The sequence below is a fragment of the Saimiri boliviensis genome, chromosome 2 (genome assembly GCF_048565385.1).
Source record: "Saimiri boliviensis isolate mSaiBol1 chromosome 2, mSaiBol1.pri, whole genome shotgun sequence".
NCBI classification, from domain to species: domain Eukaryota; kingdom Metazoa; phylum Chordata; class Mammalia; order Primates; family Cebidae; genus Saimiri; species Saimiri boliviensis.
In genome coordinates, this window is record NC_133450.1 from 53,965,757 (window position 1) to 53,981,124 (window position 15,368).

The window sequence follows — 15,368 nt, forward strand, 5'->3', positions numbered from 1 at the left end:
GGCAGGAGAATCACTTGAGTGTGGGAGGCAGAGGTTGCAGTGAGCCAAGATCACGCTACTGCCCTCCAGCCTAAGCAAAAGAGAGAGAGAGACTCCATCTCAAAAAAGAAAAAAAAAAATCACCTGAACCCAGGAGGTGGAGGATGCAGTGAGCCAAGATCATGCCACTGCACTCCAGCCTGGTGACACAGAGAGACTCTGTCTCAAAAAAAAAAAAAAGAAAGTGTTCAATAAATATTATACAGGATTCCTATCACCATTTATTTTCTTAGCATTCTATTAATTTGTTGTTTGTTAGATTTTGTTGGCCAGGCGCAGTGGCTCATACCTGTAATCCCAACGCTTTGGACTTTGGGAGGATGAGGTAGGAGGATTGTTTAAGCCCTGGAGTTCGAAACCAGTCTAGGTAACAAAGTGAGAACCCATCTCAAAGAATAATATAAACAGCCTGGTGTGGTTGTACATGTCTGTAGTACCACCTACTTGGGAGGTTGCGGCAGCAGGATCACTTGAGCTCGAGAGGTTGAGGCTACAGTGAGCCATGTTGGCACCACTGTACTCCAGCCTGGGCGACAGAGTGGGACCCTCTCTTGGAAAAAAAAAAAAGAATTCTACAGTATAAGCTCTCAAAGGACATCATTATACACCCAGCATCTAGCACAAAATCACACTCAAATATATTCACCAAATAATTATGCTGGAATCAAAAAAACTCAGAGTCCGAATATACACAGGGGGAAGATTCAATGACCTCTATAGCACTAGTGATGGGGAGGATAGTGTTAACTTTAATGCGGGAAGGAATAAAGAATGAGCAAGTGTGTTTTGTCAAGGGGAAGAGGCAGGCACTTGAGATTAACTGAATGGATCCATTGAACTGGAGGTAGAAAAATTAAACAGGAAGTTAGAAATACATGGGACATCTGGAGACCAAAAATCTAGCAGTGGTTAAGAACATGGCCACTAGAGGTAGTCTAAGTTTAAATCCCAGTTCTAAGGCCTCCTAGTCGCACAAATTAGTTCACCTGAGCCTCAATATGCCAGTGTCAGGAAAAACAAAAAAAAGAAGCCAATTATACCTGTATCAACCTCACTGAGTTGTTTTGAGAATTAAATGAGTAAATACTGAAGCACTGGAATAACACTTAGGAAAGAGTAAACAATAAATTTTAGTCATTATTAAGATGGTACATGGTAGCTAAAAATCTGATTCTGAATATACAGTAAAAATATAAAATAGAAGCAGAACCCCACATAACACCAACTGGGAACAAAAGAAAGAAAACATATGAAGAAAAGTGGTAAGTGGACCACAGGAAAAACAGTGGAAGCAAAACAAAATAATTTTGAAGAATTTGTCAACAGCAGAAAGTGTTGGTTAAGTACAGGTGTGCCCAAACTTTTTACACAGGGGGCCAGTTCACTGTCCCTCAGACCGTTGGAGGGCTGCCACATACTGTGCTCCTCTCACTGACCACCAATGAAAGAGGTGCCCCTTCCTAAAGTGCAGCAGGGGGCCGAATAAATGGCCTCAGGGGCCCGTGGGCCCTAGTTTGGGGACGCCTGGTTAAGTACATACACATGGTCTATAAGGCCACAGGATTTGGCAATCTGAAGGTCAACCATGAACAGAAAAATAGTGTTCTAAAAGTGTTCAGAGGGGAGTGAAGGGAAAGTAGAGCAAAAAGCAGGCTATAGAGTGGAGTTAATGGGGAGGGGAGGAGCATAAAGAGAATTCTAGATTAGTGGTCCCTAAACTTTATTTCAAGGGCTTCAAAAAGAAACAGGAAATCTGATACAAGGTAGTGGACTCCCTTAATCCTATCAATAAAAATTTTTTAACTCGATTTTCACCATCATCTGAAAAAGCAAACACATAACAGTAAAAACGTATGAAGGCTAAAAATCCCAGAATAAAGAGAACATCACTATGAAATACCATCTGAAAAAGTAAACACATAACAGTAAAAACGTATGAAGGCTAAAAATCCCAGAATAAAGAGAACACCATTATGAAATATCACAACATTTTTCTTTTTTGTAATTTCATGGTAAAGTTATTAAAATCTTCTCATGGAAAAGACACTAGGATTTGGAAATCACTATTCCAGACCCGTTTTTGAAAACCCTGAAAATAGAAAATTCAGGAGAAACAGTTCAAAGTTTTCCCCCTTAAAAGAAATCAAGTAATGTCTAAGCAAAATGTCTCCTACTAACTTAAGGATCTTTAAGTAGTAACATCTGTCATGTTACGACCAATCTGTATGCTAAAGAGTATAAATGCAAATGCTAATTAAAATTTTGGGACCGTGCAGTACACTCTGGGAGGCCGAGGCGAGTGGATCACTCGAGGTCAGGAAGTATAAGACTAGCCTGTCCAACATGTTCAAACCCTGTCTCCCCTAAAAATACAAAAAAAAAAAAAAAAAAAATAGCCAGGCATGGTAGTGCAATCCTGTTGTCCCAGCTACCACAGGCTGAGGTAGGAGAATTGCTTGAACCTGAGAAGCAGAGGTTGCAGTGAGCTGAAATCAAGCCACTGCACTCCAGCCTGGGTTGACAGAGGAAAAAAAATTTTTTTTCACATTTGCTGGAAAATCAGTAGTTATAGCATATAAACAGTTTGACTACATTTTCTATGTATTAGCTATGTCATATTTTTACACTTGGCAAACAAGCATTTTGTATATACCCCCAAAGTATACTTATTACATACAAACTACAAAGAAAAACATAAGGACACTTCAGCAATATATATCAACTAGGCCTCACAGCATCATTACGGGGGCTCAATAAAACTTTATTGAAATGCACTCAAGTGGTGTGGGCCACACAATGCTAGAAAAAGAATTACAAGTCAGATTCCACTCTACTAAAAATGCTACTTCTTCCATCCTTGGTTTCTGTGCCTTTCGCAGAGCTTCCAGGAGGGTTATGTTGGGCCAGAGCATCCAGAGGTTCACAACCTCTGTGCTCTGCAGATGCCACTGTGAGGAGGACCCTGAAAAAAATTTGCCATTTTCGGTGGAAAACAAGTGGCGGTTACTAGCTATGATGGGTTTGTACTTTGGATCTAGATTTGCTACACCCTTCTTTATAGTAAGACACCAACTGCTTAAAAAATAAGGATGTTTCAGTTCATCCATTTAACAGATATGAAGAGCATTTTAAGAGGTAGTCTCCGGAAATTGGATCAAACTCGAACTCATATAGTATATTAGATATGTCTGTAAATAAACTTGTGAAAACAAAAATGCTAAGACAGTATAACATAATGGTTACAAGAGTGGTGATATGACCACAGGCTTTGGAATCATCAGATAGACCTGGGTTCAGATCTTAGCTGCAATACCTTATGGCTAGGTGACCCTGGCAAAATTATTTAACCTACCTAAATTTGTCTCCTCACCTGTAAAACAGGAATACCTACCTCATCATGTTATACTGCTGATTAAATGGCAGTTTCTAACTTTTACATAATATGAATTACCAAAATTCCACAGACAGTCCATTTTCTTCAAGCCCTAGATCAATCCAGATCTCCAGAGGATAAGAGGCCTGCATATTTTTTAAAGTTCTACAAGTGATTCTGACAGGCACTACTGTTTAGAAACTATCGTCCTACAACCGTACTAACAATGCTTTACCTAAGTCCAAGGCAAGGAAGAATCAGAGACAAAAGAGCTTTAAGACATGATCCTTTGGTTTAGTTCCAAGTTTCTAAGACAGACCTTTACTCCAAATTATTTTTACAGAGAACAGAATCATACTGCAAAGTTCCTTTTAATATCTTTTTCAAAGCCAGGGTAAATATAATTCCCTACTAAAATTTTATATCTATATGAAGTACTCCTTAAGCTCTGTATGTTCACTATTGAAACTATTCAATAATTAACACTGAAAATATGTGCAGATTGACAATGCACCATAGACTGTACATAATAATATGTAAGTTGTCTTATTTCTAGGTTGTCTTTCTTAAAAATAAATATAAGTTTACAGTAAAAATCCACTGATGCTTCACTACAACCCTCCCACAAACTTGTATTCAACACATACATTTTAAAACATGCGGCCGGGCGTGGTGGCTCACGCCTATAATCCAAGTACTTTGGAGGCCAAGGCGGGCGGATCACCTGAGGTCGGGAATTCAAGACTAGCCTGACCAACATGGTGAAACCCCGTCTAAAAAAAAAAAAAACATGCATCTCACAAGCAATCTCAGTAGACTGAAGGCACCTAACGCAAACTCAATATCCTGATGCAAACTAGAAATTCTACTAAGTAACTCAATAAAACATTATAAATATATAGCACACACACAAAAAAAAACCAACACCAACATGAGCATTTTACTACAAAAGAATCAGTATGAAATAAAGAGTCTAGAAACACTCTAGGACTTTTTCAAAACAAGGAAACAAAAACTTAGGATGGCTATATCAGAACTACTATACCAATAGTAGAACTGAAAGCAAGCAAGCAAGAGGAATCGTCCTTAAAACACTCTTCTGTTGCCGTAAAAGAGAGAAGACCTAGAAGGGAAAGCAAATGCTAAAGGGAATAAAGGCTTCATTAATGAACAGGTCTTACTAATTTGGACACAAGATCTCTTTCTTCTCAGCTGCTTACATTAGTGAAGTTTATAGGTGAAAAATGCAATTGCTAACTTGAAGAATGTTAAAATCCAAACTTGCATACAATAGTACAAAGGTCGGAAAAAACCAAACTGGGGAATGGTGAAGTATTATTTAGTGAGCTTAAGCCTTAATGCATTTGTCAATGCAAATTTTGAAAATAAATGCGTTACTCACTTTACTCACACAGAGAATTAAGTTTGCGGCATGATGTAGTAGAAAGCTGTGTACCAACAAAATTCTATAAATCTTAAGTATTTAAAGCAGACGTATCCAACTTAAAAGAAACCACAGCTATGACTTCAGCTTTTTGAAAGTTAATGTATTTTTAAAGCCCAATATTATATCAAAACACAACTGTAAAGCACTGAAATGACTAACAAATGTTACAATTTTTTAAGACTTCATACAGTGTCAAAATACCTAAATATTTTTTACTTTTCAAAAGTTTAACTTCACCCACTTTGTGGAGTCACATAAAAGTTTACTAGTTCAGCACCAAACTAAAGAGATTCATATTTGTTTGAGGACACCCTTTCTAGTTAATCCAGTCCTCCTCCTTTCAACACTACATTTGCCTAACTATTCACTATAAGCATATGACATATATGACAGCAAATACCGCTTACCTCCTCTAAATATACAACAGTCTGAAGAACAGGTGCAATACTATTTAGATGTATTTTTTTTCCCTCTCTTCTAAGCCTAAATTTGCCCTGCAAAGGTATTTAAAAATAAACACAAATACCCAAGAAAGTTAAATAATCCTTTCAAAAAGATGCGCCAATTTTGAGATCCAGGACATGAGCTGTTAACCACCAACATCTTCCAAACGTGTAGCCTATTTTGAGATCCAGGACATGAGCTGTTAACGACCAACATCTTCCAAACGTGTAGCCTATCAAAGGTTCACATTATAAGGAACGAGTCAAGCTCAACTATGAAGGGTCCTGAGGACATTTCACTTTTCTTCTCCTGCACGAGTAAGTAACATGATACAACGTTTCACTTCAGACTTAAATCTTTTCAGTCGTTTCATAAATACAGCACAGTCAGTCTGGTGTGGTTTTTTACGGTAAAGAAAGGGATGTGGAAAGGAGGTCTAGTGAAGAGTACTCTAAAAAGAAAAATTCAGTGCTAAAAGCGTTGATGAGTCACTAAGTAAGGAATAACTACAGAGAATCCAAGTGAGTAAGGCAGCATCTCAGGTAAGAAGTACTTAAAGTTGACGACGGGAAATAAAACTTCACAGGTCAGTTGCAACTCACTGTGGACCGCAGCCGCCCAGGAAAGAGTAGCTGTCAAGGGGCAAGCGCGTACCAAGTCTGAGGGAGGGGGCCCGATATGCCAAATCGGAAAAGGGGGTGGTCCGGGAAAAGGGGGTAAGATGCCTATCCCAGTCCCTCTCATTGGGCTCCTCATTTCAAGAGGAACAAACAAGAGCAAACTCAGTGTCGAGCGGCCCCAACCCGGACTCAAGCCCTGGAGGCCCGGGAAGGCCGCCTGCGGAGGAGCCCCCGCAGACGCCATACTAAAAGCCAAAATGGCTGCCCCGAGGAGGGCCGCACAGCGTAGCTAGTGAAGCCTGGGGAGCAAGCTTCTGCGGGAAAGAGGGAGGGGAACGCCAGGAAAGCCGTTGAGAAGACTATCACACCCCAAGTAGCACAGGTAGGTTTCGCTCGGCCTCCCGAGGCGCCGGCTCCGGCTGAGAGGAGTCCCGGCCCCACCCCCCGGCTAGGAACCCCGGCCCCGCAGCCGTCCCGGACACCGACCCCAGCGAGGTACCTGCAGTTCGGCCCGTTCCACCTCCCAGTGCGCCCGCTCCATCTCGAACCGAGCCCACTCGTGCTGTATGTAGTGCAGTATCCCAGGGATAGTGTACTGCTGCGGCCGGGACAGCTCGGGGCCTGCCGCGGGACCCGTTCCTTCGGAGGCCGGAGGACCCCCGCTGCCCGCCGCTCCGTTGCCCCCTGGCGAAAGGCCCAGGTTCCCCCCAGGTCCCTGCTGCTGCCGGGGAGGGGCCGACATCCCGGGGCCGCCACCACCGCCTCCGGCAAGCTCGTCCATTGTGTGTGGGGCCCCGGCCGGGGCGCAGGGCGAGACGCCGACAGCTGGGGAAAGGTTGGAAAGGGTGGCCCAGCGCTGGCGGCGGGGCGGAGGCCGGCCAGGAGAGGGGCGGGGAAGGGGTCGTTGCTGTGTGCCTGCCGTGGGTCAGAACAGGGAGCTGCCGGCCGCCGCCATTACAGTCCCTCCTCCATCTGCCCGTCTCACTCACTTTAGGGGAAGGGGGGGCCGCGGAGGGAGGGGTGGGGGTAGGGTTGGGAAGGGGATAGGCGGAGGGCCGTCACTAGCGCACAGCATGCCGGGTAGCGAACGCCGCCGCACGCTTAATCGCCAAATAGAGTCCGGCCTCACCCTACGTCGGCGCATTGAGAACGCATCCCGAGTCGCCGTTAGGGGGCGGGGAAGGAGCTCGGGCTCCGCCCCTAGGCCCGCCCTCAGACCCGGTCCGGTGTCTGGCGGCGGCTATCAGACACTTGGCTGGGACTCTGACTTTTGGAAGCGAGGCTGTTCTAGGCTTCCTGGTTATCAGTTTCCTTCGAGCAGGCGATCTCCAGGCGCCGTTTCTTTCCCGAGGGTCTCACCCGAGTGCTGGCCTTCGGAGCTGGGTATTAACCTGGCTGGTCCCTCTGGCGGACTGCAGCCTGTCTCTGATTCCTGACGTTTCTTTTTCATTCTTTTAGTGTTCAGGCAGCCCCAAAGGTGGGCCCTCTTTCCTTGCCCGTCACTTGCCCGTCAGTTCTCTTCTGGCAAATAGCCAAGATGTTCGGGCTGTGGTGACCGATTCCTCGTCTCGCTCTCGAGCCTGGGCTTTGGTCCCATTTTTGTGCGCTCGGTCTCCGGTCATAACTTATTCCCCTTTGCGTCCCCTCTTCTTTCTTTTTCTGGAATGGGTGTGTTTCGCCGGGTTGGTAGAGGAGGAGCAATTCCCCCCCCCCCGCACCCCGCCTTGGGAGAAGAAGAGGTAGTGAACTCCTTTGCATCTTGACGATGGTGGGTAGAAGGAGAAAACAAGTTTGAAGGAGACTGGCTAGACTAACAATTTGTTATCTTAGAAGTGAATGGGCTCACAAATATTGTCGTGAATAGACTATTTTGATCGAAACAAAAGCATTGTGTATACAACTTAAAATCCTAGGTGGATGTTTTCCTGGGTCGTTAAATGTTTAAGTGAATATGGCCGGGCGCACCTGTAATCCCAGCACTTTGGGAGGCTGAGGTGGGCAATCACTTGAGGCCAGGGTTTGGAGACCAGCTTGGCCAACATTGTGAAACCCCATCTCTACTAAAAATACAAAAATTAGCCAGGCATGGTGGTGCACGCTTGTAGTCCCAGCTCCTGGGGAGGCTGAAGCACGAGAATTGCTTGAGCTCAGGAGGCGGAGCCAAGATCGCACCACTGCACTCCAGCCTGGGCGACAAAGTGAGACTCCGTGTCAAAGAAAAAGTTTGAATATACACATGAAAGACAAAACTAATATTTTAGATACCATAGTGGGTATTTTTATGTGCTTAGTTTCTTAGAAAATATGCTAATGTACTAGTATGTTTCTAAAAATTAATACAGTATAGGTAAGAAGCACTTGGTTGAAAAATAAGACAAAAATAACATAAGGAAATTGGGTTCAGTAATTATATTAATAGCTATACAGGGAAATTGCATTTAAAATCTGTTACATTTCAAAAAATTTTTTTCTTTACTGCAAAAGCGAATAGAAGTTGTGCTATGGAGTATACACTACCAACCAATTTCAAAGAGATAAAGTAATCCATCTTATTTTATCACATCTGCTTTACTGTTATTACAGTTTAATGGAAAGCAGATTGGACTTGTTATTCATGCTGCCATGTTTTACTTATATATGAAATGAGGTCTTAGATCACAGTACTGTAATGTTAAAGGCTATTTCTCCAAATTATTATTTATTTTTTGAAACAGGATCTCACTCTGTTGCCCGGGCTGGACCGCAGCGGTGTAATCTCTGCTCACTGCAACCTCCCCGGCTCAGGTGGTCCTCCCACTTTAGCCTCCTGAGTAGCTTCAACTACAGGCACACATCACCACACCCAGGTAATTTTTGTATTTTTTGTAGAGACAGTGTTTTGGCGTCCAGTCTAGTCTCCAACTCCTGGGCTCAAGTAATCAACCTGCCTTGGCTTCCCAAACTGCTAAGATTACAATTTCTCCAAATTATTAAGTTACTATTTATAGTTACCAACATACAACCTGTTTATTCATCCAATTCCTTTTTAGGGGGCCTCATAGCACGTAAAAAGTTCAGAAAAATCATGCTGCCTCAAAGACATATATATATGTGTAAGTGTGTGTGTATATATATACATGCTGCCTCAAAGACATATGTATACGTATACACTCACTCTCTCTCTCTCTCTCTCTCTCTCTCACTCTCTCAAGAGACATTTGTGGCCAGGCACAGTGGCTCACACCTATAATCTCAGCACTTTGGGATGCCGAAGCGGGCAGATCACTTGAGCTCAGGAGTTAGAGACCAGCCTGGCCAACATGGCAAAACCCTGTCTCTACAAAAAATACAAAGATTAGCCAGGCATGGTCGCACGTGCCTGTAATCCCTGCTACTCCAGAGGCAGAGGTCACAGTGAGCCAAGATCATGCCTCTGCACTCAGAGACTGAGGCTCCATCTCAAAAACAACAACAACAAAAAAAACCGTTTGTAAGAAAGTGTGGTTGACCTGATGATACCATTGAAAGAAGACTAACATGCACACCTGTGTGTCCCACTGGTATCTTAAGCTTAAGGAAAGACTGGATTTATTACCCTTTTTGCCTTCTCATCTACCCTCAAAACGAAAACAAAACCTGCTTCTCTTCTATTACCTACCTTATTTAGTGGCACTAAATCCAAACTTGAAGCCCAGCGGTGAGTCTAGTACCTTTCACTCAGCCCCCATAATCCAGTTTCTTTCCCAGTAACATACTTCCTATGGATTCTATTTTCTTCATACTTTAAACCTTCCTACCTCCATTCTTACCCTACTTTGCACTATCACTGCTGCTTGAGTAGTCTTCCTAAAATGAAGATTATGATTCTGTCATTCCTCTAGTTAATATAGTTTAGTGATTTCTAAATTTAGAATAAAGCCCAAATTTTAACATAGCATATAAATAGATCTAGATCCACCCTATAACCTGACCTACCATGACACTGTCATATCATCCTGTTCTTCAGCCAAACTGCACTGTTTTTGTTTCCTCAAATGTATAATGCTATTTCATTCCACAGTGATTTAACATATACTGTGCCCCATTGCCTTTCCTTCAAAACTCAACTCAGATCAGGCACAGTGGCTCATGCATGTAATCCCAGGACTTTTGGAGAGAGATGGGAGGAGAGTTTGAGCCCAGGAGTTCAAGATCAACCTGGGCTACATGGCAAAACCCCGAAAACCCATTCCTACTAAAAATACAAAAAGTAGCCGGTGTGGCCACATGAGTCGGTAGTCCCAGCTACTCTGGAGGCTAATATGGGAGGATCACCTGAGCCAAGGAGTTCCAGGCTACAGTGAGCCATAATTGCACGATTGCACCACTGCACTCCAGTCTGGGCAACAGAGCAAAACCCTGTCTTAAACAAAATCCTCCTGCAAAAAAACAAAAAACTCAGCTCAAAGACCTTGTCCAGGCGTCCCCAAACTGCGGCCCACAGGCCGCATGTGGCCCCCTGAGGCCATTTTTCTGGCCCCCCGCCGCACTTCAGGAAGGCACCTCTTTCATTGGTGGTCAGTGAGAGGAGCACAGTATGTGGCGGCCCTCCAGCGGTCTGAGGGACAGTGAACTGGCCCCCTGTGTAAAAAGTTTGGGGATGCCTGACCTTGTCTAAGAAGCTTCCATATCCCTGAATTATTTTGACTTGCTGTTCTAGTAGCCTCCCTCCCATGCTTACCTCTTTTTTTTTTTTTTTTTTTTTTTTTTTGAGACGGAGTTTCGCTATTATTACCCAGGCTGGAGTGCAATGGCGCAATCTCGGCTCACCGCAACCTCCACCTCCTGGGTTCAAGCAATTCTCCTGCCTCAGCCTCCTGAGTAGCTGGGATTACAGGCACGCGCCACCATGCCCAGCTAATTTTTTGTATTTTTAGTAGAGACGGGGTTTCACCATGTTGACCAAGATGGTCTCGATCTCTCGACCTCATGATCCAGCCACCTCGGCCTCCCAAAGTGCTGGGATTACAGGCCTTGAGCCACCGCGCCCGGCTTTTTTTTTTTTTTTTTTTTTTTTTTTTTTGAGACTGAGTTTTGCTTTTACTGCCCAGGCTTCAGTGCAATGGCGCAATCTTGGCTCACTGCAAACTCTGCCTACCAGGTTCAAGTGATTCTCCTGCCTCAGCCTTCCAAGAAGCTGGGATTACAGGTATGCGCCACCACGCACAGCTAATTTTGTATTGTTAGTAGAGACGGGTTTCTGCGTGTTGGTCAGGCCAGTCTTGAACTCCCGACCTCAGGTGATCTGCCCAACTCCTAAAGTGCTGGGATTACAGACGTGAGCCACTGAGCCTGGCCCTTTTTCTTTAATTTTTTTTTTTTTTTTTTTTGGAGACTGGGTCTCCTCACTCTTGTTACCTAGGCTGGAATGCAGTGGCACGATCTTGGCTTACTCCCGCTTCAGCCTCCCTGGCTCAAGCAATCATCCCACCTCAGCCTCCTAAGTAGCTGGGACCACAGGCATGTGCCACCATGCCCAGCATATATTTTTGTCTTTTTTTTAGAGATGGGTTTTCCCCATGTTGCCCAAGCTGGTCTTGAACTCTTGGCAAAGTGATGGGGTTAAAGGTGTAAGCCATTGCACAGGGCCTTATCTCTTGTAAGAGTTATTACACTGTATTTACATCATCTGTATAATGATCAGTACCACTCATACTAAACACTGCAAAAGCCATACTTACACATAATGAGTACTCAATAAATTTTTGCTTTACTCATTTCTATTTTTTGTAGAGATGGAGTTTCACTGTGTTGCCCAGGCAGATCTGTAACTCCTGGGTTCAATCTGTCCTCCCACCTCAACCTCCCAAGTAGCTAGGACTACCAGTACATACCGCCAGGTCTCAAACTCCTGACCTCAAGCAGTCCTCCTTCCTTGGCATCTGAAAGTGCTAGGATTACAGGCATGAGCCACTGAGCCCAGCCCTTTTATTTATTTAATGGAGATGGGATTTCACCATGTTGGTCAGGCTGGTCTTGAACTCCCAACCTCGGGTGATCCGCCCACCTTCGCCTCCCAAAATGTTGGTATTACAGGCGTGAGCCACCATGCCTGGCCCATCTGTGTATTTTTTTTTTTTTTTTTTTTTTTTGGAGACGGAGTTTTGTTCTTGTTACCCAGGCTGGAGTGCAATGGCGCGATCTCGGCTCACCGCAACCTCCGCCTCCTGGGTTCAGGCAATTCTCCTGCCTCAGCCTCCTGAGTAGCTGGGATTACAGGCATGGGCCACCATGCCTAGCTAATTTTTTTGTATGTTTTAGTAGAGATGGGGTTTCACCATGTTGACCAGGATGGTCTCAATCTCTTGACCTCGTGATCCACCTGCCTTGGCCTCCCAAAGTGCTGGGATTACAGGCTTGAGCCACCGCGCCCGGCTACCATTTATGTATTTTTTAAGAGGTATTGATATTGATTGGCTGCTATTTTTCAGGTGCTCTTGTGCTCCCTGCTCATCCACTGTGAACGAAACACATAATCTCTGCCTTCACAGAGTTTCTAGTCTAATTTCAGGCAAACTACTTAGTACCAACCACTCTGGCTTCGTTAGTATTTTGTCTCGATCTGTCTTGAAAAATACCTTTCTTGAAACTTCAAATGTGCTCCCTATTTAAAGAATTCCAATGGAACGTGTCTATGTTCATTTTAACCATGGTTTTATAAATATCAGTAATGCAGTTGATACAGTTTGACCCTGTGTTCCCACCCAAATCTCATCTCCAATTGTAATCCCCACGGGTCAAGGAAGGGAGGTGATTGTATCATGGGGAGGATTTCCCCCATGCTATTCTCGTGATAGTGAGTTCTCAGGAGATCTGATGGTTTTATAAAGGGCTCTTCTCCCTTCACTTTCTCCTCTGTCTCCTGCCTTCATGTAAAATGTACTTGTTTCCCCTTCTGCCATGATTGTAAGTTCCCTGAGGCCTCCCCAGCCATGCAGAACTGTGAGTCAATTAAACCTCTTTTCTTTATAAATTACACAGTCTCAGGGAAGTTCTTTATAGCAGTATGAAAATGGACTAATACAGCAGTCTTTGGCTTCATTCTTCCTAGACCATAGAGTCATTCATTTATCTGTAGGATTGCAACCTCGTAGAAGGGAAGAACCTGTGCCCCTCTTGTTCAAAACTGTACCCCAAGAGTCTGGGAAAGGGTGGATCTTCAAATGTTTGATGAATAATTAAAATTTAAACTATACTAATATGAATATTTTTGCTTCATGTCAATCATTTTTATTAGTTGTTACTGTGATTATACTGGTTGTCTCCTAAGGTTTAATGACCAGAACTACCCTGAGTTTTAAAAGTAAAGAATGCCAATGTTTGTTCCTCTGTTGGGAAAATATTTTGTAAACTCTTGATGTTATGTTTTGGTTCATGATCCTGATAACACTCTGGAGTGAGCTTCTAGAATCTTGTCAACTGTAGATGATGAGCTCACCCAAGCTGCATTATCACCTACAACTCACCTAACTGGAACTCTCTCCCTAAACTGTGGCTGAGTCATTTCCTCTCTTAAAGCTCAACTTTGAAACATCCTATTTGTTCTGTCCTTTCATCAGTCCTGTTCATGCCTCCTCCACACCCATAAATTCTCCCAGTTTCAATCTATTGCTGATAATCTTCAACAATGCCTGTTTACCAGCCTGTGCAACAAGGGGAGACCCATCTCTACAAAAAAACAAAACAATTAGCCAGGTGTGGTGGCCAGTGCCTATAGTCCCAGCTACTTGAGCCCAGGAGGTTGAGGCTGCAGTCAGTTATGATCACACCACTGGGTGCCCAGCCTGGGCAACACAGCAAGATCCTGTCTTAAAAAAAAAAAAAAGACCTAAGTATGGTGGCTTACGCCTGTAATCCCAGCACTTTAGGATGCTGAGGCGGGCGGATTACTTGAGGTCAGGAGTTGGAGACCAGCCTGGCCAACATGGTGAAATCCCATCTCTACTAAAAATACAAAAAATTAGCTGGGTGTGGTGGTGGGCACCTGTAATCCCAGTTACTTGGGAGGCTGAGGTGTGAGAATCTCTTGAACCCGGGAGACAGAGGTTGCAGTAAGCCGAGATGACACCACTGCACTCCAGCCTGGGAGACCAAGCAAAACTGTCTCAAAAAAAAAAGATTGTTGGCTAGGCTGATTTTGAACTCCTGACTTCAGGTGATCTGCACGCCTTGGCCTCCTAAAGTGCTAGAAATGCTTATTTATATCTTTGATCAGGTTAGAATTTTATAGTGTTTTTATTTTCTCTTAGCTAATCTTAGACACTGGGTGCTTATACTGTTTTTGACCAGAAGGGGACTTGTCACAGTTCACATTCATGTATTATGTCAACAAAGGTAGGTTAAGGAATTCCAGGCTTTTAACTAAATCATGAGTAGATAAAATCCAGTTGTTTTCTTGCCAGTTACTACAATAACTGATGTTCAATGAGTGTTGACCCTACTTCTAAGGACTATATAACTCCCTGTAATTACTTACCCCGAACATACAGTTTTATATCTTGCTGACTAGGTACCTAGCATCCTTCTTTCAAGGAGTTCAAATAAATTCACAAACACTAATCTAGTCATCTTTTTGGCATCATCTGCAAAGGCTATGTGAAGAAAGAAAGCTGAAGAGTTCTTGGTCGCTTCAGTAAGTCCTTAGTAGAAGTTCTCACTCTTTACATCAGTGAGTGTATACGTGTATTTGGAAACTAGAAAGTCTCCCTGCACAGTTCTGCCTAATGCCATCCTATTAATGGGTTCAATATTACTGTCTCTAGTTCTCAAATCATTTACATGTTTGAAATTATTTATAGATAGTTTTGGGGTGATCCAGTCCCTCAGGGAAATGATGCAATATTTATATTTATAAACAGAGAGAGCAAACAAGTATTAGAGCCCAGAAGAAGATCTTTAAGAAAAGCTGACATGTGGTCAATAACCAAAGGAGCAAAATATAATGCAGGTGGAACAGAAAGGAGGCAGCTTTGACCTGCACCATGCTTTAACCTGCCAAATTAAGATCTAGTTCTCATTATAGTGATTGGTTATGGGTAAGAAAATTGTAGAAATACAGGCAGGGCACTTGAACCCTTCAGATAATACATAGTGAGGAAAAGGAAAAGGACCTTGACAGATTTTTTTTTTTTTTTTGGAGCAAGCTCCTATTCCATCTCCTGACTTCAAAAATATATTTAATATATTGTCCTTGGATAAAGGATGTATCAGATATTAAACTGATAAGAAGAGACACTATGCTTGATCTTAGCCAAAAGGCTGAGAAGCGATGGACCTTCACAGATTATAGAAAATAGCAAACCTTTAGGAAACTCAGCGTGCTGTATAAAATTTTAGTCCAAGTTCATTCGGTAGTTGTCTCCTGGGTAATATGAGTCAGAAAAAAAATAGGCTGTGATAATATTGTATAATAGCTAACTCATAGAGA

At 43.3% G+C, this 15,368-nt stretch overlaps 2 protein-coding genes and 2 pseudogenes across 14 annotated transcripts in view; 2 read left to right on the top strand and 2 right to left on the bottom strand.

The window, feature by feature from the left end:
* Window positions 1–6,925, bottom strand: part of STRN3 (striatin 3) — a 129,352-nt gene extending 122,427 nt beyond the window's left edge. For 2 of the 4 annotated variants that reach the window (XM_010334969.3, XM_003924228.4), the window contains exon 1: window positions 6,423–6,925. In XM_010334969.3, the coding sequence (XP_010333271.1) occupies window positions 6,423–6,704 (282 nt within the window). In that variant the 5' untranslated portion in view covers window positions 6,705–6,925. The remainder of the gene's footprint in view (window positions 1–6,422) is intronic. The other 2 variants (XM_003924227.4, XM_010334970.3) reach the window with 1 other exon arrangement.
* Window positions 2,935–3,171, top strand: LOC120364025 (cytochrome c oxidase subunit 7C, mitochondrial pseudogene; annotated as a pseudogene).
* Window positions 5,514–15,368, top strand: part of AP4S1 (adaptor related protein complex 4 subunit sigma 1) — a 66,528-nt gene continuing 56,673 nt past the window's right edge. Inside the window, exon 1 of one of the 10 annotated variants that reach the window (XM_074393317.1) lies at window positions 5,514–5,620. The gene's annotated coding sequence lies outside the window, so the exon portion shown is untranslated. Of the gene's footprint in view, window positions 5,621–5,882; window positions 6,306–15,368 lie in introns of those variants that run through there. The other 9 variants (XM_074393321.1, XM_074393318.1, XM_074393316.1 and 6 more) reach the window with 9 other exon arrangements.
* On the bottom strand, window positions 15,031–15,211 carry LOC120364219 (U2 spliceosomal RNA; annotated as a pseudogene).